Below are 15,182 nucleotides of genomic sequence, written 5' to 3'. Positions count from 1 at the left end.
TCCACTGGCACTTGAAGATGTTTATGTTTATTCTCAACTCCCTCCATTTGTTTCCTATATTAAGATTCCTCTTGAAGTGGTCTGTGCACTGTTACAAGTCTTCACACTTGGGTCTGAATAAATATGATTTTATAAGCTGTCGAAAGAATTATTTTGTCAAACAGATGCTACCTAGTTTCACATTTCACAAGTCAGTTTTCACTTCTAAAATTAAATCATTTTTATTCTATTTTTAAAGAAGCTGAGTGACCCAAGATTCCCTTATTTAAATAATCCTTGTTGTCAAGCAAAGACCAAGATTAGGACATTCGTCGTGTAATCACGATGTAACTCTACTACAACAGAAGCATATTTACTGCCAAAAAAGAAATAAAAACATTGGTACTTCGCATCACAACTGTTTTAAGCTTCAATTCTCCCCCTCAAAAAAGGTACAGGGTACCATCTAAGCATGCAGCAAGAGTATACTAAAGAAAAATCTATTTTTAACCACGAATTAAGAGACAGTACACACAAAACAACCTCTTCCAGACACCAAGCTGAAGGAAACACTGGGCTGCAGAAAGCTCTTCCGCAGTACGCTAGTACTCCAATAATTTTTTCCATACAGTGTCAAGTGTCACATGGCAGACCAACAGTATATAGCATATTTTAGAAGCAATAACATTTAAGATCGTAGCACAAATAATTGCATATAAAAATTTATTTTTTTTAAACAAGGGCTTAAAATACATACAACCCAGACAGCTGGTGGCAGTAATTGTTGAGCAGAGCTTTCCAGAAAATAGGCAATATCACAGAATGAAAGGCTATACCACATTTTTTCCATCATAGCAAACCAGATTAACATCCATGTGCATACAGAAGCAATAAAATCATGTCTGCAGATGCTGAGAGTTCCATGTTTGGCAGCTTACTTTCAGATATCTTAAGGTTTCTAATTTTGGTGATATCATAGGCACAGGTAAAGAGTACATTTAGAAAATTCACTACCCCTTAAGTATAAAGAGAATTTAGCAATCCAGGCCTAATTTTTGCGCTTGCTCCAATTATTGAATAGATCTATGCAAGAATACTGCAAATTTTGTTCATTGAGTTCCTATCTAAAGCCTATCTAGTACAAAATCAAATAAAAAAACCAGAAAACATTCTTTCCAAGTAAAGTATAAGGAAAAGTGCAAATTTTCACAAGTAAGTATTTGCAAGGACACTTTATATCTTATTCAAGATCCAAAGACTGACAGCAAGAGCTCTTAGTTTACTGATCCCAGAACTAAAATCTGTTTGCTGCTATAGTCGCATCGACTCAGGCAGTGCCTCGTGTGAAGAATGGAACTTGTCTCAATGAAGTTCATGAATTCATCCATCAAGAAATAGGCATAAACTTTAAATATGCCTGAATATCTCGCTAAACTGAATGCTAATAGTCTTCAGAAAGAGAAACTGCAACAAAAATATTATATCAGAAGTGACTTTTAGCTTAATGAGATGGCACTCTTCCAGTAGAGTAACTATACACTGAAATATGGAAAGCTAATTACTTGGATTTAAGCTTTTGACATACAATGCTGTCTAAATCCAACGTGCTGTTCCTCACGGAAAAAATCTTCAAGCTACAGCAATACAACCCAACCCATATAGATGCACATGACAGGTGAATAAAATTTCTCATTTTTAAAGTGCAGATTTTCATTTACAGCATAAGTGACAACATTCCAAAGTAAGCATTTCCAGACCACGATAGCCTCTTTCTTTCATACATATTCATTCACTCCAGTGCAGTATTTTCTAATACTAAATAGACAGGGATGAAATTACAGTAGCTAAATTGTGTACACTTCTTAATTTAAAGAGAACATTGGCTAAAATAGGAGTTTTTAATTAGTTTCAATCACAAAAATAAGTACTTTATTTTGCAAAATGCTAGAACCACACTTACTACAACCTGTCTGTAAACAATAAACTTTTGAGTGCAAATCGGATAACCACTTCATTTTAGAATCCATTTACAAGAACTCCTGACATGAATAAGGGCAGAAAAGAAAATTTCAGAGTGGCAAAAATATTAGCAAAAAGTGTAATTTTTAAACATAAATGTGTATTTTGGAATAATGAAACCCATAGTTTTAGAAAGAGTCATAGGTTCTTAAAATAAAGTGTTTATGGCTATTAATGTGGAAGGAAGACCTAAGATATTTTATCTTTACTTTCTGCACAATGTTTCTGTGTTGCTTCTCATCAATTTTAGGGATAAAATTGCATACCAAAGGTCAAACATGACTAATCCTGTCATTATCAGGACGGCGTTTGTGGCTTCCTCAACTGCAACGACGCTCGCTTCACCAGCTTTTGTTGTTTTCTTGTTGCCTGGGCTTCCTGAATGGCACGACATATCCTCTGTAAAGTAATATATTTCAAGAAAGAAAATAAAGCACGGAATTTGCAGGTTTCTTCTGTAAGATGCTACTAAAAAGAGCTAATTCAACAAACATGAAAACCTACATGCACACTGGCTAGTTTATTAGCCTGAAGTTAGATCCATAACTTCTGATTCACAAGCATAATTTTCAACCAGGAAATGCTTCCGTAATATTGCTATCTACTCTGATTTTTCAAGTAGTAACATCAATGACATTATTCACACTTAATTATAAAGCTTCCTCAGGCAGCACCTCAATACAAGAGATCTCATTTTAAACAGATAAGCAAGTGACATTTCCAATATTATATGCTCTGGAGGCTTTCAAAGTCAGGCCATTTATAGATCCAGATTCATGTCCAGTCTGCCTAAAAAAGTGGGAACTACAGCCTGTACTATCTGGAAATACAGCAGAATCAGTCACAATAAATAAAAGTAGATATATGTGATGGCAGGTACTTCTGGAAATATTTACAACGAAAAGCATTCTCAAATAGGACAGTTACTTGAAATCCTCAAAAAGACAAATTGAAATAGAACCTAACAATAATTCTAAAATTAACTTAACTGAACAAACCAGTGCAACTAAACCAGCCTTTTTTATTTCATTCCTGAATCCAAAGCGTCTAATAATTTAACACCCCACATATCAACTATCCAACATTAAACGTATTGTACAGTATGCACAACATCTATATACATAATAGTATAGTCATATAGCTCTACTCTCTTTTGCCTAGGGAAAGGAAAACAAAACCAAACCTACTGCAGTACCTTGGATGGTCAGTATGGTTTTTCCTGAGTAATTCCAGCACTTCGTGAAAGCCGAAGCGTTTAAACGCTTGTTAGGGCTTTCTTATCAATTTCAATACAAGAAAAACTCATTTATACATCAATGAACATTAAAATAAAAAATAAGTTAACCTGGATGGACAAGTAACCACATCAGGTGTACTTGAAGTATTTCAAACACTTACGAACTATCAATAACTCATGGGAGGAAAATATTCAGAGGACTCAAGAAGGACAAGCCTAAAGCCTTTGCTTGTTTTATAGGGAAAAGGAAGCTACAGATAACCTTAACCTGATTTTAAAGACATTTAAGGGGCACCACTGAAGCCTACACAGAAGTGACAATTATTTGTGAAGTATACATTTTTGTGTCTCCCCATCAAACTGGTGTAACTACACAAGCGGGATCTATGCAAACAAGGGAGAGGCAAAATGAAGAGGAATACTGATAAACTCAAGAAACAGAAATCCACAGAAGGTAAACAGGTAATGTTGCAGTTCAGGAGAGAAAAATTTTTTTCAATGTATACGCACCAGCATAAACACTAGTAAAGGACTGTGTAGTTAGGCAATAACAGAAAAAAAGATAATTAAACAGACAGGGTGGCCTGGGTGGTTTGCACAACATTACAACTCTGGCCATGACACCAAGATACAGAGAAACTAAAAGGATTTAAATAAGTTAGTCAAAAGTGTGATTTGGAAGACACGCTGCAAGAAAAAAAATGAAGCAAGTTTTTCTTTAGACAAGAGACAGTACAGACAATGTAGATTCTTCCAGTGGATAAAAGAAATGCCTTGAAATGTTAGTTACTTTTTTTCCTTCCTAGTCTAACCCATTCTTTTAGAAGGCTTGATCAATTTAATAGAAGCAATTTGGCCCCTATTCTGCTTTGAGCTGCTGACTTGCCGTTTGCTGGAGCTACAATTTTAAGAGTGCTTCCGAGATGCTGTGCATGTAATGGATTTTGCTTTTGCTATCAGGGAGAACTCCTCCTCTCCCATCATCTGACACAAAACTAGTCAGATGCATGCTTTCCTTGGTAAATTTTTCTCTTGTTCAAATACCCTGGAATTTATACAAAATCCATCTTTTGTGAGTTAGCTATCCACGGAACAAAAGCTCCCCAAATCAGTCAGCCTCTCTAGCATTGATGAGAAAGACCATTTAGCGATAAATGGTAGGAACCCCAGGTGGGGGGGGGGTGAAAGGTGGGAGGAATGGAAGTAAGCTTTTTCACCGAAAGTAGACTTGTTGGGTTAGCCCAGTGATCTTGAAATAATGAGGAGGTAGCAGAATTCAGAGGTACATTGAATCCTGGAGACTATAATGAACTGAAGCTAGTACTTTAAGTATTTAAATTATTTATTTTAAAGAATTTTAATATACAAAACATAAGACCATTCAACTTCAATCTTAAATTACTGTTGTGTATATACTCTTAGAGGCTTTAGAATATCCTTTCGCTATTCTCCCTGTTAAACTAATTTTTCAACATGGAAGTGTGGTAAATGTTCCTCAGGCACAGCCGCCTATTCTATAACAGATCTCTGAACCTTACCATCTTTTTTTACATGCTGAGTTTCAACAACTGTTAACAACATCATAAGGAAAGCAGATGAAAGAGAAAAAAAGAATATACCCTTGCTGCAGCTTCATCCCGAAGCTTAACTGCCTTTACGCATTCGTGACCTGTACTGTCCTTCCTTTGGAACATCCTTTGTTCCTGTTGCAGAGGGGAACAAAAAGGTATTTCGAGTGACTCACAAAACAAGAATACAAAATCTGATACTTCAACGGTTTGAATGTCAACTTCAGGTTAGATTTCAACATCTTCTCTGTCCAACCCAACTCATACTTTCAAGAAATCTTAAATATATCCTGCCTCATAATTCCACAGTTAGATGTTACAACCATAAATATGTTAATAATATGTTTGGATCTTTAATTAGTGTTAAATCAAAGTTCACACACTTTTCTTACCAAAACAGTTAGTTTTACAACATTCGCTTCATAGGAGGGACAGCGTGTGATGTCTTCAAATAAGTAATCCCACTCTGTTGCTAAGTGACCTAAGATTTCCACTTCTTTTACACATATCACTCTCCTGTTGAGAAGAAAATAGTTAATACTCAGTTTCTCCCTGGGACTAGAACTTTACCAGAATAACCACATGAAATGAAGCAAAGAAATTTGTTTCAGAACTTATTTTCTATATGGATTAAAAGTATTTGCTCAGTGACAGTAGAGCCATATTTCCTTAGTATATTCTGAGATAATCACTCTGTCCCTAAGACTCGCAGGTGATCTATGACATCACACAGTACGCGCAAGCCAACTTCACTGAGACCTACCCAGACCTCCAAATCCATTTTACTAGAACTGGATACTAGAGAGTCATCAGTTAATTCAAACGAGTTTCTCCGAGCCAATGTCACAAGAGGAAGACAGTCAGCCAGCCATGTACTAGCTACGCTGACACACAACTACCACTAGACTGGCAGATGACGGGTTGCTACTGTTTGCATATCCAAGACCAGTAACATCTAGCAGTCTAAAAATTGTCTCATGAGCTCAAGATTAATTTTTGTACTCTTTCAAATACTTAAGACACCATTTAGTGTGTCCTTTAATTAACAAGATCGTAAACAAGTGCATTACCAAAACATTGGTTTGACTGCAAACACTTAGTAGAAGTTAATTTGAAAAATTAGAAATAAAGAAAAAAAGAACATTTCCCTCCAGTATGATGAAAGGGTCATTGTCCTCAGAGCAAACTGTCTGCCTAAATTAGTAACTAGCATTGACACCATTACCACAGTATGTTTTCCATACAGGAAATAAAATTAATTATTTAACAAAAAAAAAATTAAAAAGAAAGTGCATAAGTACAGTACATAAGCAGAGACCAGCAATCAGCTTAGACTTAGCCAGATGTCTAATCCCCAAGCTGAAACCGACACAAGCTCTTAGAAAGCTTTCAAAAATGTAATACCTATTGGTAACCATAAGGTTTGCTCTTCTGGCTCCTGGAAGTGCACAGTGGTATCGATAGCTCTCTTTTTCCAGTTTTCTGGTGTGTAATTTCTGAAACAGAAATAGAAAATAATTTTGGAGCTGTAAAAAGAAGACTCAAAGCAGTATTTTCAATTCAAAAGCCTTTTGAAAAGTTACTTCATTGAACTGGTTCTTTAAAGGCAGGCTCTCAGTGTTCTCACTCTTGAGGCTGAGTCACTGGAAGGTCTGATCTGCTGCACTCAAAGTGGAATGGTGACACTACAGTATCAGACTCCTTCTCCAGCTTTAATTTCCTTACTGTATTAATAATTGTTTAGTAATGTTCATCCTGTTACATCCCATGCTGAACATTTGATTCAACAGTGAAAATCCAGCAACAGTCACTCTAAAGGCTCCAGCACAGGACCCAGACCCTTCCAGACCCTTAGAAATTAACTACAAAGATCAAAATAGTCAATGTGTTTCGAGGTCAGACTTCCAAAGTACTGAATGGATCCGCCTATTCAGCAACAAAATTAAAAAGGTATACGAAATTCTAGATTAAATTGATCATCACATTTGTTAGAGGAATACAACTCAAGTGACAAACTATGAATGCAAAGGTTAGAAAAGTTTTGAAATAAAGTACTGAAGTGCTTCCTAACTCTTTTTAGCAGATCATTAATTTTACAGTTACATATTTTTCACATTTCCTATTCTGTACCTACTGTTTAACTGAAGTATAATATTTTCTAGAGCACGTCACCTGGTTTACAATATTCCACCAATTCCAAAGGGCAGCACAGAAGACAGTCTCAGTCATCCCTAAATCAAGCTCACAATAACACTAGCTTAAAGGCAAGGAGATGCACAAAGTGACATATCAACATATTTACGGGAAATGCATACACATCAATACATCATGTACAGAAAGATAAAACTGTTAAGTGAATCATGTACTACCAACAGAAAACCAACCTCAAACATGGCATGAGAATAAATCTGTGCCTACTACTAGTTCTTCTGCTATGAATTTGCCAGAAAGCAGGCGATGTGTTTCTGTCCACCCTGCCTGGCTGCCTGCTTGACTAACTATGTAATGCATTAACCGTGTTACAGGTAAACGTACTTGTGTTGCTACTGTGAACAGCAGTTTCCAGGATGGAAGGGGTCTGCTAAAATTAAAATACACATTTCCTGTTATAATCCTGTATCTATTTAGCACCTGTAAGGTTGCTAGAAATCATATCTGAATAGAAGTGCCATGTACACAGTAAATATGTAATAATATGTTACTAAAGAACCTTATCTGTAAACAATTTGTATTAAATGCAGAGGTCATGAATTCTCTAGGTAGCAAACCTACCACAGGAACAGTGTCATAACGCGCAAGTCTTACGTAAAACCAATTACCTACAGGAATTATTTCTAGGAATTAACATCCCTGTACTTGAATCATCTCACATCTCTGAACCTCCAAAGCAAAGTACCACTGATGTTGGAATTCTGCAAAGTCATTCATAAGCAGCCAGACATCGTTGAGAAGGCAGCAGTACCAGTACTAGCAGAGCAATTGGATTAGATAGTCTCAATCTTGGAAACAAGCACCAGCAAGAGGATGTGCATACCCGAGACTTTGCCCTAAGTGAAGGCTCAATGAATGAAAAAGAAACCTTTTCAAAATACACATTCCACTTGTAAATAAAGTTTTATTAGTAAAAAAGAACAAAGACAGTTATACAGGCACAATGTCGAAGCTTGTTAGCTTTGTACTTGAAGCCAAAACAACTGCCTTTTTTATCATACATCTATTTTAATGGAAAATGCTACACTCCTGTGTAGGACTGTGAGGAAACATAAGAAAGAACAAAGGCCATACACGCTCTGCTTGGATGCAGAATGCACACACATCAGATCAATGTTTAGCAAGGGCCTGCAATTCGACGCCCCAAAATTCATTTGATGCCCTTCATAGCAAAATAAGATGAGCTTTGGTTCGTTTCACAGCTGTTACTGAGCAATTTGGCCTCTGTATGAAGTTATTTCTGATAAGCTAAGAAGAACAAATTAAGGAGGGAAGAGTGAAAACTCACGATGTTTTTAGTTATTCCTTGTAACGATACATTTCATTCTGTATTTCCAAAGCTGGATCTATAAAACTGATCAGATGACAACAGAAGCTAAACCTGATTCCATATTTATCTGTCTGTGATCAACCATGCAGACTAAGAACTCTGTGTAGTTTAAATAACTAAAATGGAAAGACCTTTTCTCAACTCAGCTAACATCAGTATCAATTAGAAGAGGCTTCAACATTTATTTTTGCACTTTATTTTCATATATTTAAAAGTTCAACAAATGTCTTAAAGCATTATCATACATTGCAATTGACCCCAAAAATTCTTTAAGCTCAAAAGTGGTTTAATAGTCAAGAGTTGAAACCACCAGCATAGTGTTTTCCTGAAACTGCTCCCCAGAGATGTAACATTTTGAAAAACATTTCAATTAAGCATTTTGCAGCAAGCAAAAATATAGTGTCCATTATCTTCCATAAAAAAATATCACTTTCTGACCATCTTAAATTCTGAAATTGTAAAATGTACATAAAAGGAAGAAAAATGCCAGAGAGACTGCTTATCTCAAACATTCTTCAAAACATCAGAAGAAAGATGGCAGCATAGGACTAAAAATCAAAATATGACCTCGCATTTTCTACCGGAACCACAGCTACTTTAAAGACAAGCAAAAATTAAAGATATACAAAATCCATCACCCTGTAAAGACTGCAATTCAAAGGCTGCAATCCGTATTCTGAAACCTTTTGTTGGCTATGCAGAAATGAGATGTGCCACACGTTTAAACAGATTTATTCATAAGCATGCTCCTCTATTTCAACTCAAAGCTTTGGAGAGAAAGTCTGTTTCTCACAAATTCAGAAACAATCCCGATAGTATTTTTAGATTTTACATGCAATATGTTACTCAAGTCAGAGTTCCCACCGAGCTCCGTGCCCAAGAGAAGGAATATTTCTCAGAGCTATTCTCAATACACCTGAGAGACATCAGCACGATGGTGGTGGCATGATGTAAAAAGCGGCTGTACTTGACGCTAATTACTCCATGGTCTGCACACTTAAAATTCAGGCACCTTTATCAAAAGCTTTTATTTTTATGAGAATATTGGGGCATTGAATTCATTCTTATTTAACATGGCAATGAAAGAACCAGTGCAGATTCACACTGCAGAACAGTGACTCAACCAGAAATAGAATCTGCAGTTTCTTGAAACCTAGCATAGTATTCTCCCTGCCACACACTGTCTCACCACCAGGTCTCAATTATTCATGAAGCGTTCTGCATTCTTTATAAAGCTCCATGCTTTAACTGGGAAATGAAACACAGTAACACCATAGACACTGAATAATGCATGAATCGCATCATGTCAGACCCTAAGTGCTGGGGTTAGAAGGCAGTCTCCTCACCAAGGCAAGCAGCAATACCTGCACCTTAAAAGGCAAAGAGGAGCAAAGCCAAAGGATTCATTACCTGTTCGAGCTAATCTCATCAACTACAAACACTCCTCAGACAAAGATTAAAACTCATGAGAACTTATTCCTTGGAAAAACAGTTCTTCTAGAGTTTCCCTACTTGTTCTTTGATTTCTCCAGCTATACATATTGTGCATTTATGTTTAACAAAATGTATCAGTACTGCTGAGCCCTACTGCATAGGCTAGAGACGTGGCCTGAAAGATACCAGATCTGACTTTCCCAGGTTTGAACTGACTGAGCAGAGCCTTGTTTAGCCCACATACAAGAGAGCCAGCACTTTGGGGAAAATACACAGTGTAAGTAAGTTTACACAAGTGAACTGGTCCACTCCATCTGGCTACTGTCATTCTGAACGAAAAAAAAAACCCTTAAAAGTGGAAAAAGCAATTTGCCTTTTAAGACCTAAGACTATGCTCCTCCTAAGCTGAGCTCTAATGTCTACCAATGTCCACATTTTGGATACAAGTGAGTGTTTAAGTGAAAAGGTTTTTCTGCTCAACCACTGGATAAGATAGAGACACCAATTCCTTAAAGTAACCCTTACAGGGTTTCAACCTTGTCAGTGTATATTTATTTCAAAGTGACACATGCATTTAAGTTAGTTAAAATACACAAGAGGGTTGGGATTGTGGTTAAGCTCCTTGCAAAGCTGGGTCAAAACTGGATCCAGAAAGAAACTGCAATAGTACCTATAAACTGAGTCATCTGCCATTAGATTAGGCACTAGCAGTAGAGAGACATCTCTGCTTAATGTTTTTTTTTCACGTATGATAGGCCAACAATTTACTGAGACCAGTTTAAGCTTAGCTTGTTAATTTATGAAATGTTGTATAGGAAATTAAATTTATGGCACCGCTTAACTTAGAGATAGATAATTTTTTTATATATAAGTAAATTCATGTGAACAGTTGATGTTTACGTTTAGGTATGTTGAATAGTAAAGGCCTAGGAGACTCTGTGAATGAAACCACAATCCACTGAGCTAGCCAGATTTTTTAATTGATAAAGTTTCATAAAGAAGTATAAGTAACTTGAAGTGATAGTGGCTTATCAGATGTATAACTGACAGGCCTATGGCATATTACAGAAACCATAAACCTGTTTTCTTAAAATATATATGGAAACAGTATTTCTGTAACATGAAATTATAAGCATTTTCACAGAAAAAAAATCCATATAATATCACTATCTTAAATTTTGTACGAGTATCAAAAGTTTGCTCCCTTCATCCACAGCCCTAGCTCTAAAAGAACTCTAAGCAATTAATGAACTCAGCAGCTACCTTACCGTGACTTTTTCCCCAAATGCCTTCTGTTGCTGCCATTCCTAAGGAGCTAAGCATTCTTAGAACAACAAATATACAGGAAACAAACCCTCCTTGCCTCGCTCACTTTACTCATCTAATTTTACTAAAGATGGTTATTCAAGTTTGGTTGCTTGCTTTCTTAGCCCAGACGACATGAAACACTTTTATTCAACTGTTACACAATCAACGAAGGCGAGAGGACATGTTAAACGCAAACACGCCCTTAATCTAACTACTTAAGGCAGAAAAGACTGCAACGGAAAGGGACAGGAAATATGGAAAATGTTTACTCCGTTATTCCAGTTCTTGCTGCGTATGCCAGGAGAGAAAGAGAAAGAAAAGAAACATTAGAAGTGGAATAGAAAATACGGATTAAAAGAACATTTAGAAAGAAGCAGCAAACATGCAAATTTTAATCTTAAAATGTTAACGTAGACAGTTATTTTACTTTAACTTTTTAGCAACAAAATAAGCATTTTAAGGTCAGTTTTAAGAACATGAAAGCTAAAATACAAATTAACTGCAATCCGATTATCCAGGAGTTGAAAACAACAATTATTCATTCTCCATATGTTAGCCACATTCAGACTTAGAAAGCAGGCTAAGTGTCCACACAGTGCCTGTAGCTGTGACATATTGTTATGAAGCACAACATAAGGAAATACCAAAATTTGGTATTCTGAGAATTCATGCATTTTTTCAAGTGCTGATACCACCGAAAAGCCCAGTTATTTCAGTAGTCGTATTATAAGCCTAACAATTCAAGCTCTATTCATTGCATTTAATAGCTGCTTAGTTTGTAAACCAGCCTTAGCTTTGTTATTAAGCAGAACATTACAAGTGAGTATCAAAATGTTTTTTCTTGTTTCCATATATTCAGTTCTTAATCCTATGACCTCCTTCCAGAGTATGAGATAAGTAATTACAGAACATAATGTGCAGAAGATAATTTAACAGCAATGCTGCAGTTTCCTTGGTGCTTTCAGCTCACTACAAGCACTGGGTCTTCTCTGCTATTCAGGCTTGCCTTATGAAACAGGCTTGGGCACATTTTTACTACAGATAACAAATGGCACAGATCTCTGGCAGCTTTCTTGTAACATGGAAGCTGCTTTACGGAACCATGTAGAACCACAGAGAATTTTAACTGTATTTACAATGCAAGTCATACCTCAAATAGTTCATAACCCTCAGCTTCCACCCTATTGTATGGCCGGATGATGCCATCTTCATGAATGAAACGTGGAGGACGGAGATTAGATACTTCTTCAGTTGATTCTGCCACCCTGCCATAGAGAGAGGAAGAGTAATCTGGTAAGCTTCTTACAATTCTGAGTTTCACCAATACATGTTTAAAAAGCACCCTTTCACTTGCCACACATCCCATTGACACTAGCTGGGTACCCCACACGCATCAATAGTAGAGATACACTGGAGTAACAGCCCCAAAGTAACATTAGACAACTATACTGCCATAGGATAACCTTGAGAAGCTTATTCCCAAATGATGCTAATTTACTAAGGGTTCTCATGTTTAAGACACTTTCCAAAGGTCCCTCTGGAACACCAGAAGCCCCTGATGTGGTCTGCTAACCGAATTTCAAACTGGCAAGTTTTTCTTGGGAAATTTCAATGGTCTATAAAGTAAGTTTAAATGGCATTTAGATATTTGCATTCAGCACTACACAAACCTACCTCTAAAGTTAAAATTTACATGTGATCTTTTACTTACTTTCTGATCAAGGGAGGGAGTAAAAGCAAAAAATAGACTATTTATCTTCTACCTAACCTACAACACTGCAAGATGCATTTGGAAGCAGCAGTTTCCAGAGATCATCATAAAATCCATTCATTGCAGACTACTAGACATCTCTCAATGCCATAGATCCTACTGCATATTCTATTTAACATAAGTAATTGTGTGTCACCACCAGACCACTTCACCACCAGGTAATCTGGCAGATAGAGAGTACTTCAAAACTTCCTCTTGACGTTTTACCTTTGAATTCCCTGGAAGGTACTGCTTGCCATATCTACGATGCCACCTGTTGGGCGGGCTACCACTCCCACAAGCCCCTTTCCAATTCCTTTGAAGAATCCAGCTGCACCTTCTTTTTTAGCCCCTATAAAAGAAAGGGAATAGAGGAAGAAATAGTTTTAATAACCTACTTGAAGACATTAAGCACATAATGAAACCATTACTGATTCAGGCTGCACTAGAACTGTTTCATATTGGAAACAACCCACTGCAACTGGTCTCTTATAAGACAGTTCTCAGATCAGTCACACGTTGCTTCCTTACATGTTTAGGCACTTTCGCTGTTCACTTAACACCTTCCCAGCCCCCAAAGCCAACATAACTGAGATGTTATCATACAAGCACAGAATGGTTTGGGTTGGAAGGGACCTTAAAGATCATCCAGTTCCACCCCTGTGCCATGGGCAGGGACACCTCCCACTCAGGCTGCCCAAGGCCCATCCAACCTGGCCTGGAACACCTCCAGGGATGGGGCAGCCACAGCTTCCCTGGGCAACCTGGGCCAGGGCCTCACCACTTTTAATTTATTATTTTTAGTACCATAGAGTAGTTAGGGTTGGAAGGGACTTCAAAGATCATTCAGTTCTAACGCCCCTTCCACAGGAAGGGACGCCTTCCACTGGATCAGGTTTCTCAAAGCCTCATCCAACCTTGCCTTGAACACCTTTGGGGATTACGGCACCCATGACTCCTTGGGGCAACCTGTGCCAGTGCCTCACCACCCTCAGAGCAAAACACTTCTTCCTAATATGATCATCTCTGAAGTCAAGGCCAGGTTGGATGTGCCTTAGGCAGTCTGATCCAGTGGTAGGTTTCCCTGCCCACCACAGGGGTGTTGGAACTAGATGATCTTTAAGGTCCCTTCCAACCCAAACTACTCAATGATTCTACGACCACCTAATCTAAATCTGCCCTGTTTCAGTTTAAAACCATTACCTGTCATCCTATCATTACATACCCTTCAGGTACTAGAAGTGTCTTTATCCTGGCTTTAAACGACAAACAGGGTACTACAGCTGGCCTAACAAAATACGTCACTAAGACAACCATTCCTTAATTCATACGAAGGCTGAAAAGGTCATAAGCCAGTAACAGCTATAAATATATTTGAGTAAATCATCATATAAGGTCACGTGTTAATTAGAAATAGAATCTGGCTATGCCTTTGCACCACCGCACTTTGACTGATACTTCACAAAATCACAAATTAAATTGTAAAGTACTGGGAAACCATGTAAGTAGCACAGTGCAGTCTTAGTGCTTACCTTCAACAGGTTTAGTGACCACACCCGTCACACCTTCAACAACGCCCTAAAACAAAGAAGAAAATTAGGATAATTAAGCTCCTACTTAGAAACAGGAGCGCTATAGTCGAACTGGGCAACGAGTTGCCTCGTTATAAAGAAATCCAGTATTGGAAACTTTGCCTGCCTGAGAGTTTCTAAGGGTTTGTTTGGTTTTTTTTTAACTTTAAACTTTTATGAAAACTATAAGCAAGGGAAAGGAAAGAGACTGAAATTAAAACGGCTGAACAAATATTTATGCTGGTAGGAAAGACTAACAGATCTTTTGGACAGTAATCAGTCTTGTAATAATTAACCAAGTCTATTCCACTTTCACTAGTAACAGGAAGCTGCCAGAACACCCAGTCATGAGTGAGTGATACCAAACACCCAAGATAAGTTAACATCAACTCTCTCAAAGATTCTAAAGATGAAGTAGTTCAATGACATTAAGACAGAAGAATAATAATTCACTGAAGTAACTTCCAAATTGTCACTGAGCAGTATCAGATAACTCCACAATATTTATTGCTTCTAATTACTTAGAAATAAGTTGACTGTTTTTATTTTGAACGGAAAGTGATGGACTTCATTCTTATTCAGGTAATACAGATCTCTCGGTGATAGTTTTCATAAAGTTTGTCTCATACTTAATGTTTTAACTGTGTTTCAACTCGATGTTAAAACTTAATGTTTTAACTCGATGATCCACTGGGTCCTTTCCAACCTGGTGATTCTATGATTCTATGAACCAAAAATAGATCTCATCTTTCAATAACCAGAGAGGTTACTGGCT

At 37.2% G+C, this 15,182-nt stretch overlaps 1 protein-coding gene across 3 annotated transcripts in view; it reads right to left on the bottom strand.

Annotated features, from left to right (window-relative positions):
* Positions 1 to 533: 533 nt before the first annotated feature.
* Positions 534 to 15,182, bottom strand: part of VPS13C (vacuolar protein sorting 13 homolog C) — an 80,443-nt gene continuing 65,794 nt past the window's right edge. For 2 of the 3 annotated variants that reach the window (XM_054077429.1, XM_054077431.1), the window contains 7 exons: positions 14,369 to 14,414; positions 13,065 to 13,188; positions 12,237 to 12,351; positions 6,208 to 6,299; positions 5,196 to 5,319; positions 4,855 to 4,938; positions 534 to 2,397 (listed from right to left, as the gene is read on the bottom strand). In XM_054077429.1, coding sequence (XP_053933404.1) covers positions 2,296 to 2,397; positions 4,855 to 4,938; positions 5,196 to 5,319; positions 6,208 to 6,299; positions 12,237 to 12,351; positions 13,065 to 13,188; positions 14,369 to 14,414 — 687 coding nt within the window. In that variant the 3' untranslated portion in view covers positions 534 to 2,295. The other variant, XM_054077432.1, reaches the window with a different exon arrangement.

This window comes from Cuculus canorus, chromosome 12, assembly GCF_017976375.1.
Source record: "Cuculus canorus isolate bCucCan1 chromosome 12, bCucCan1.pri, whole genome shotgun sequence".
In the NCBI taxonomy this organism is placed as follows: Eukaryota; Metazoa; Chordata; class Aves; order Cuculiformes; family Cuculidae; genus Cuculus; species Cuculus canorus.
This window is presented reverse-complemented; position numbering and strand designations above follow the sequence as displayed.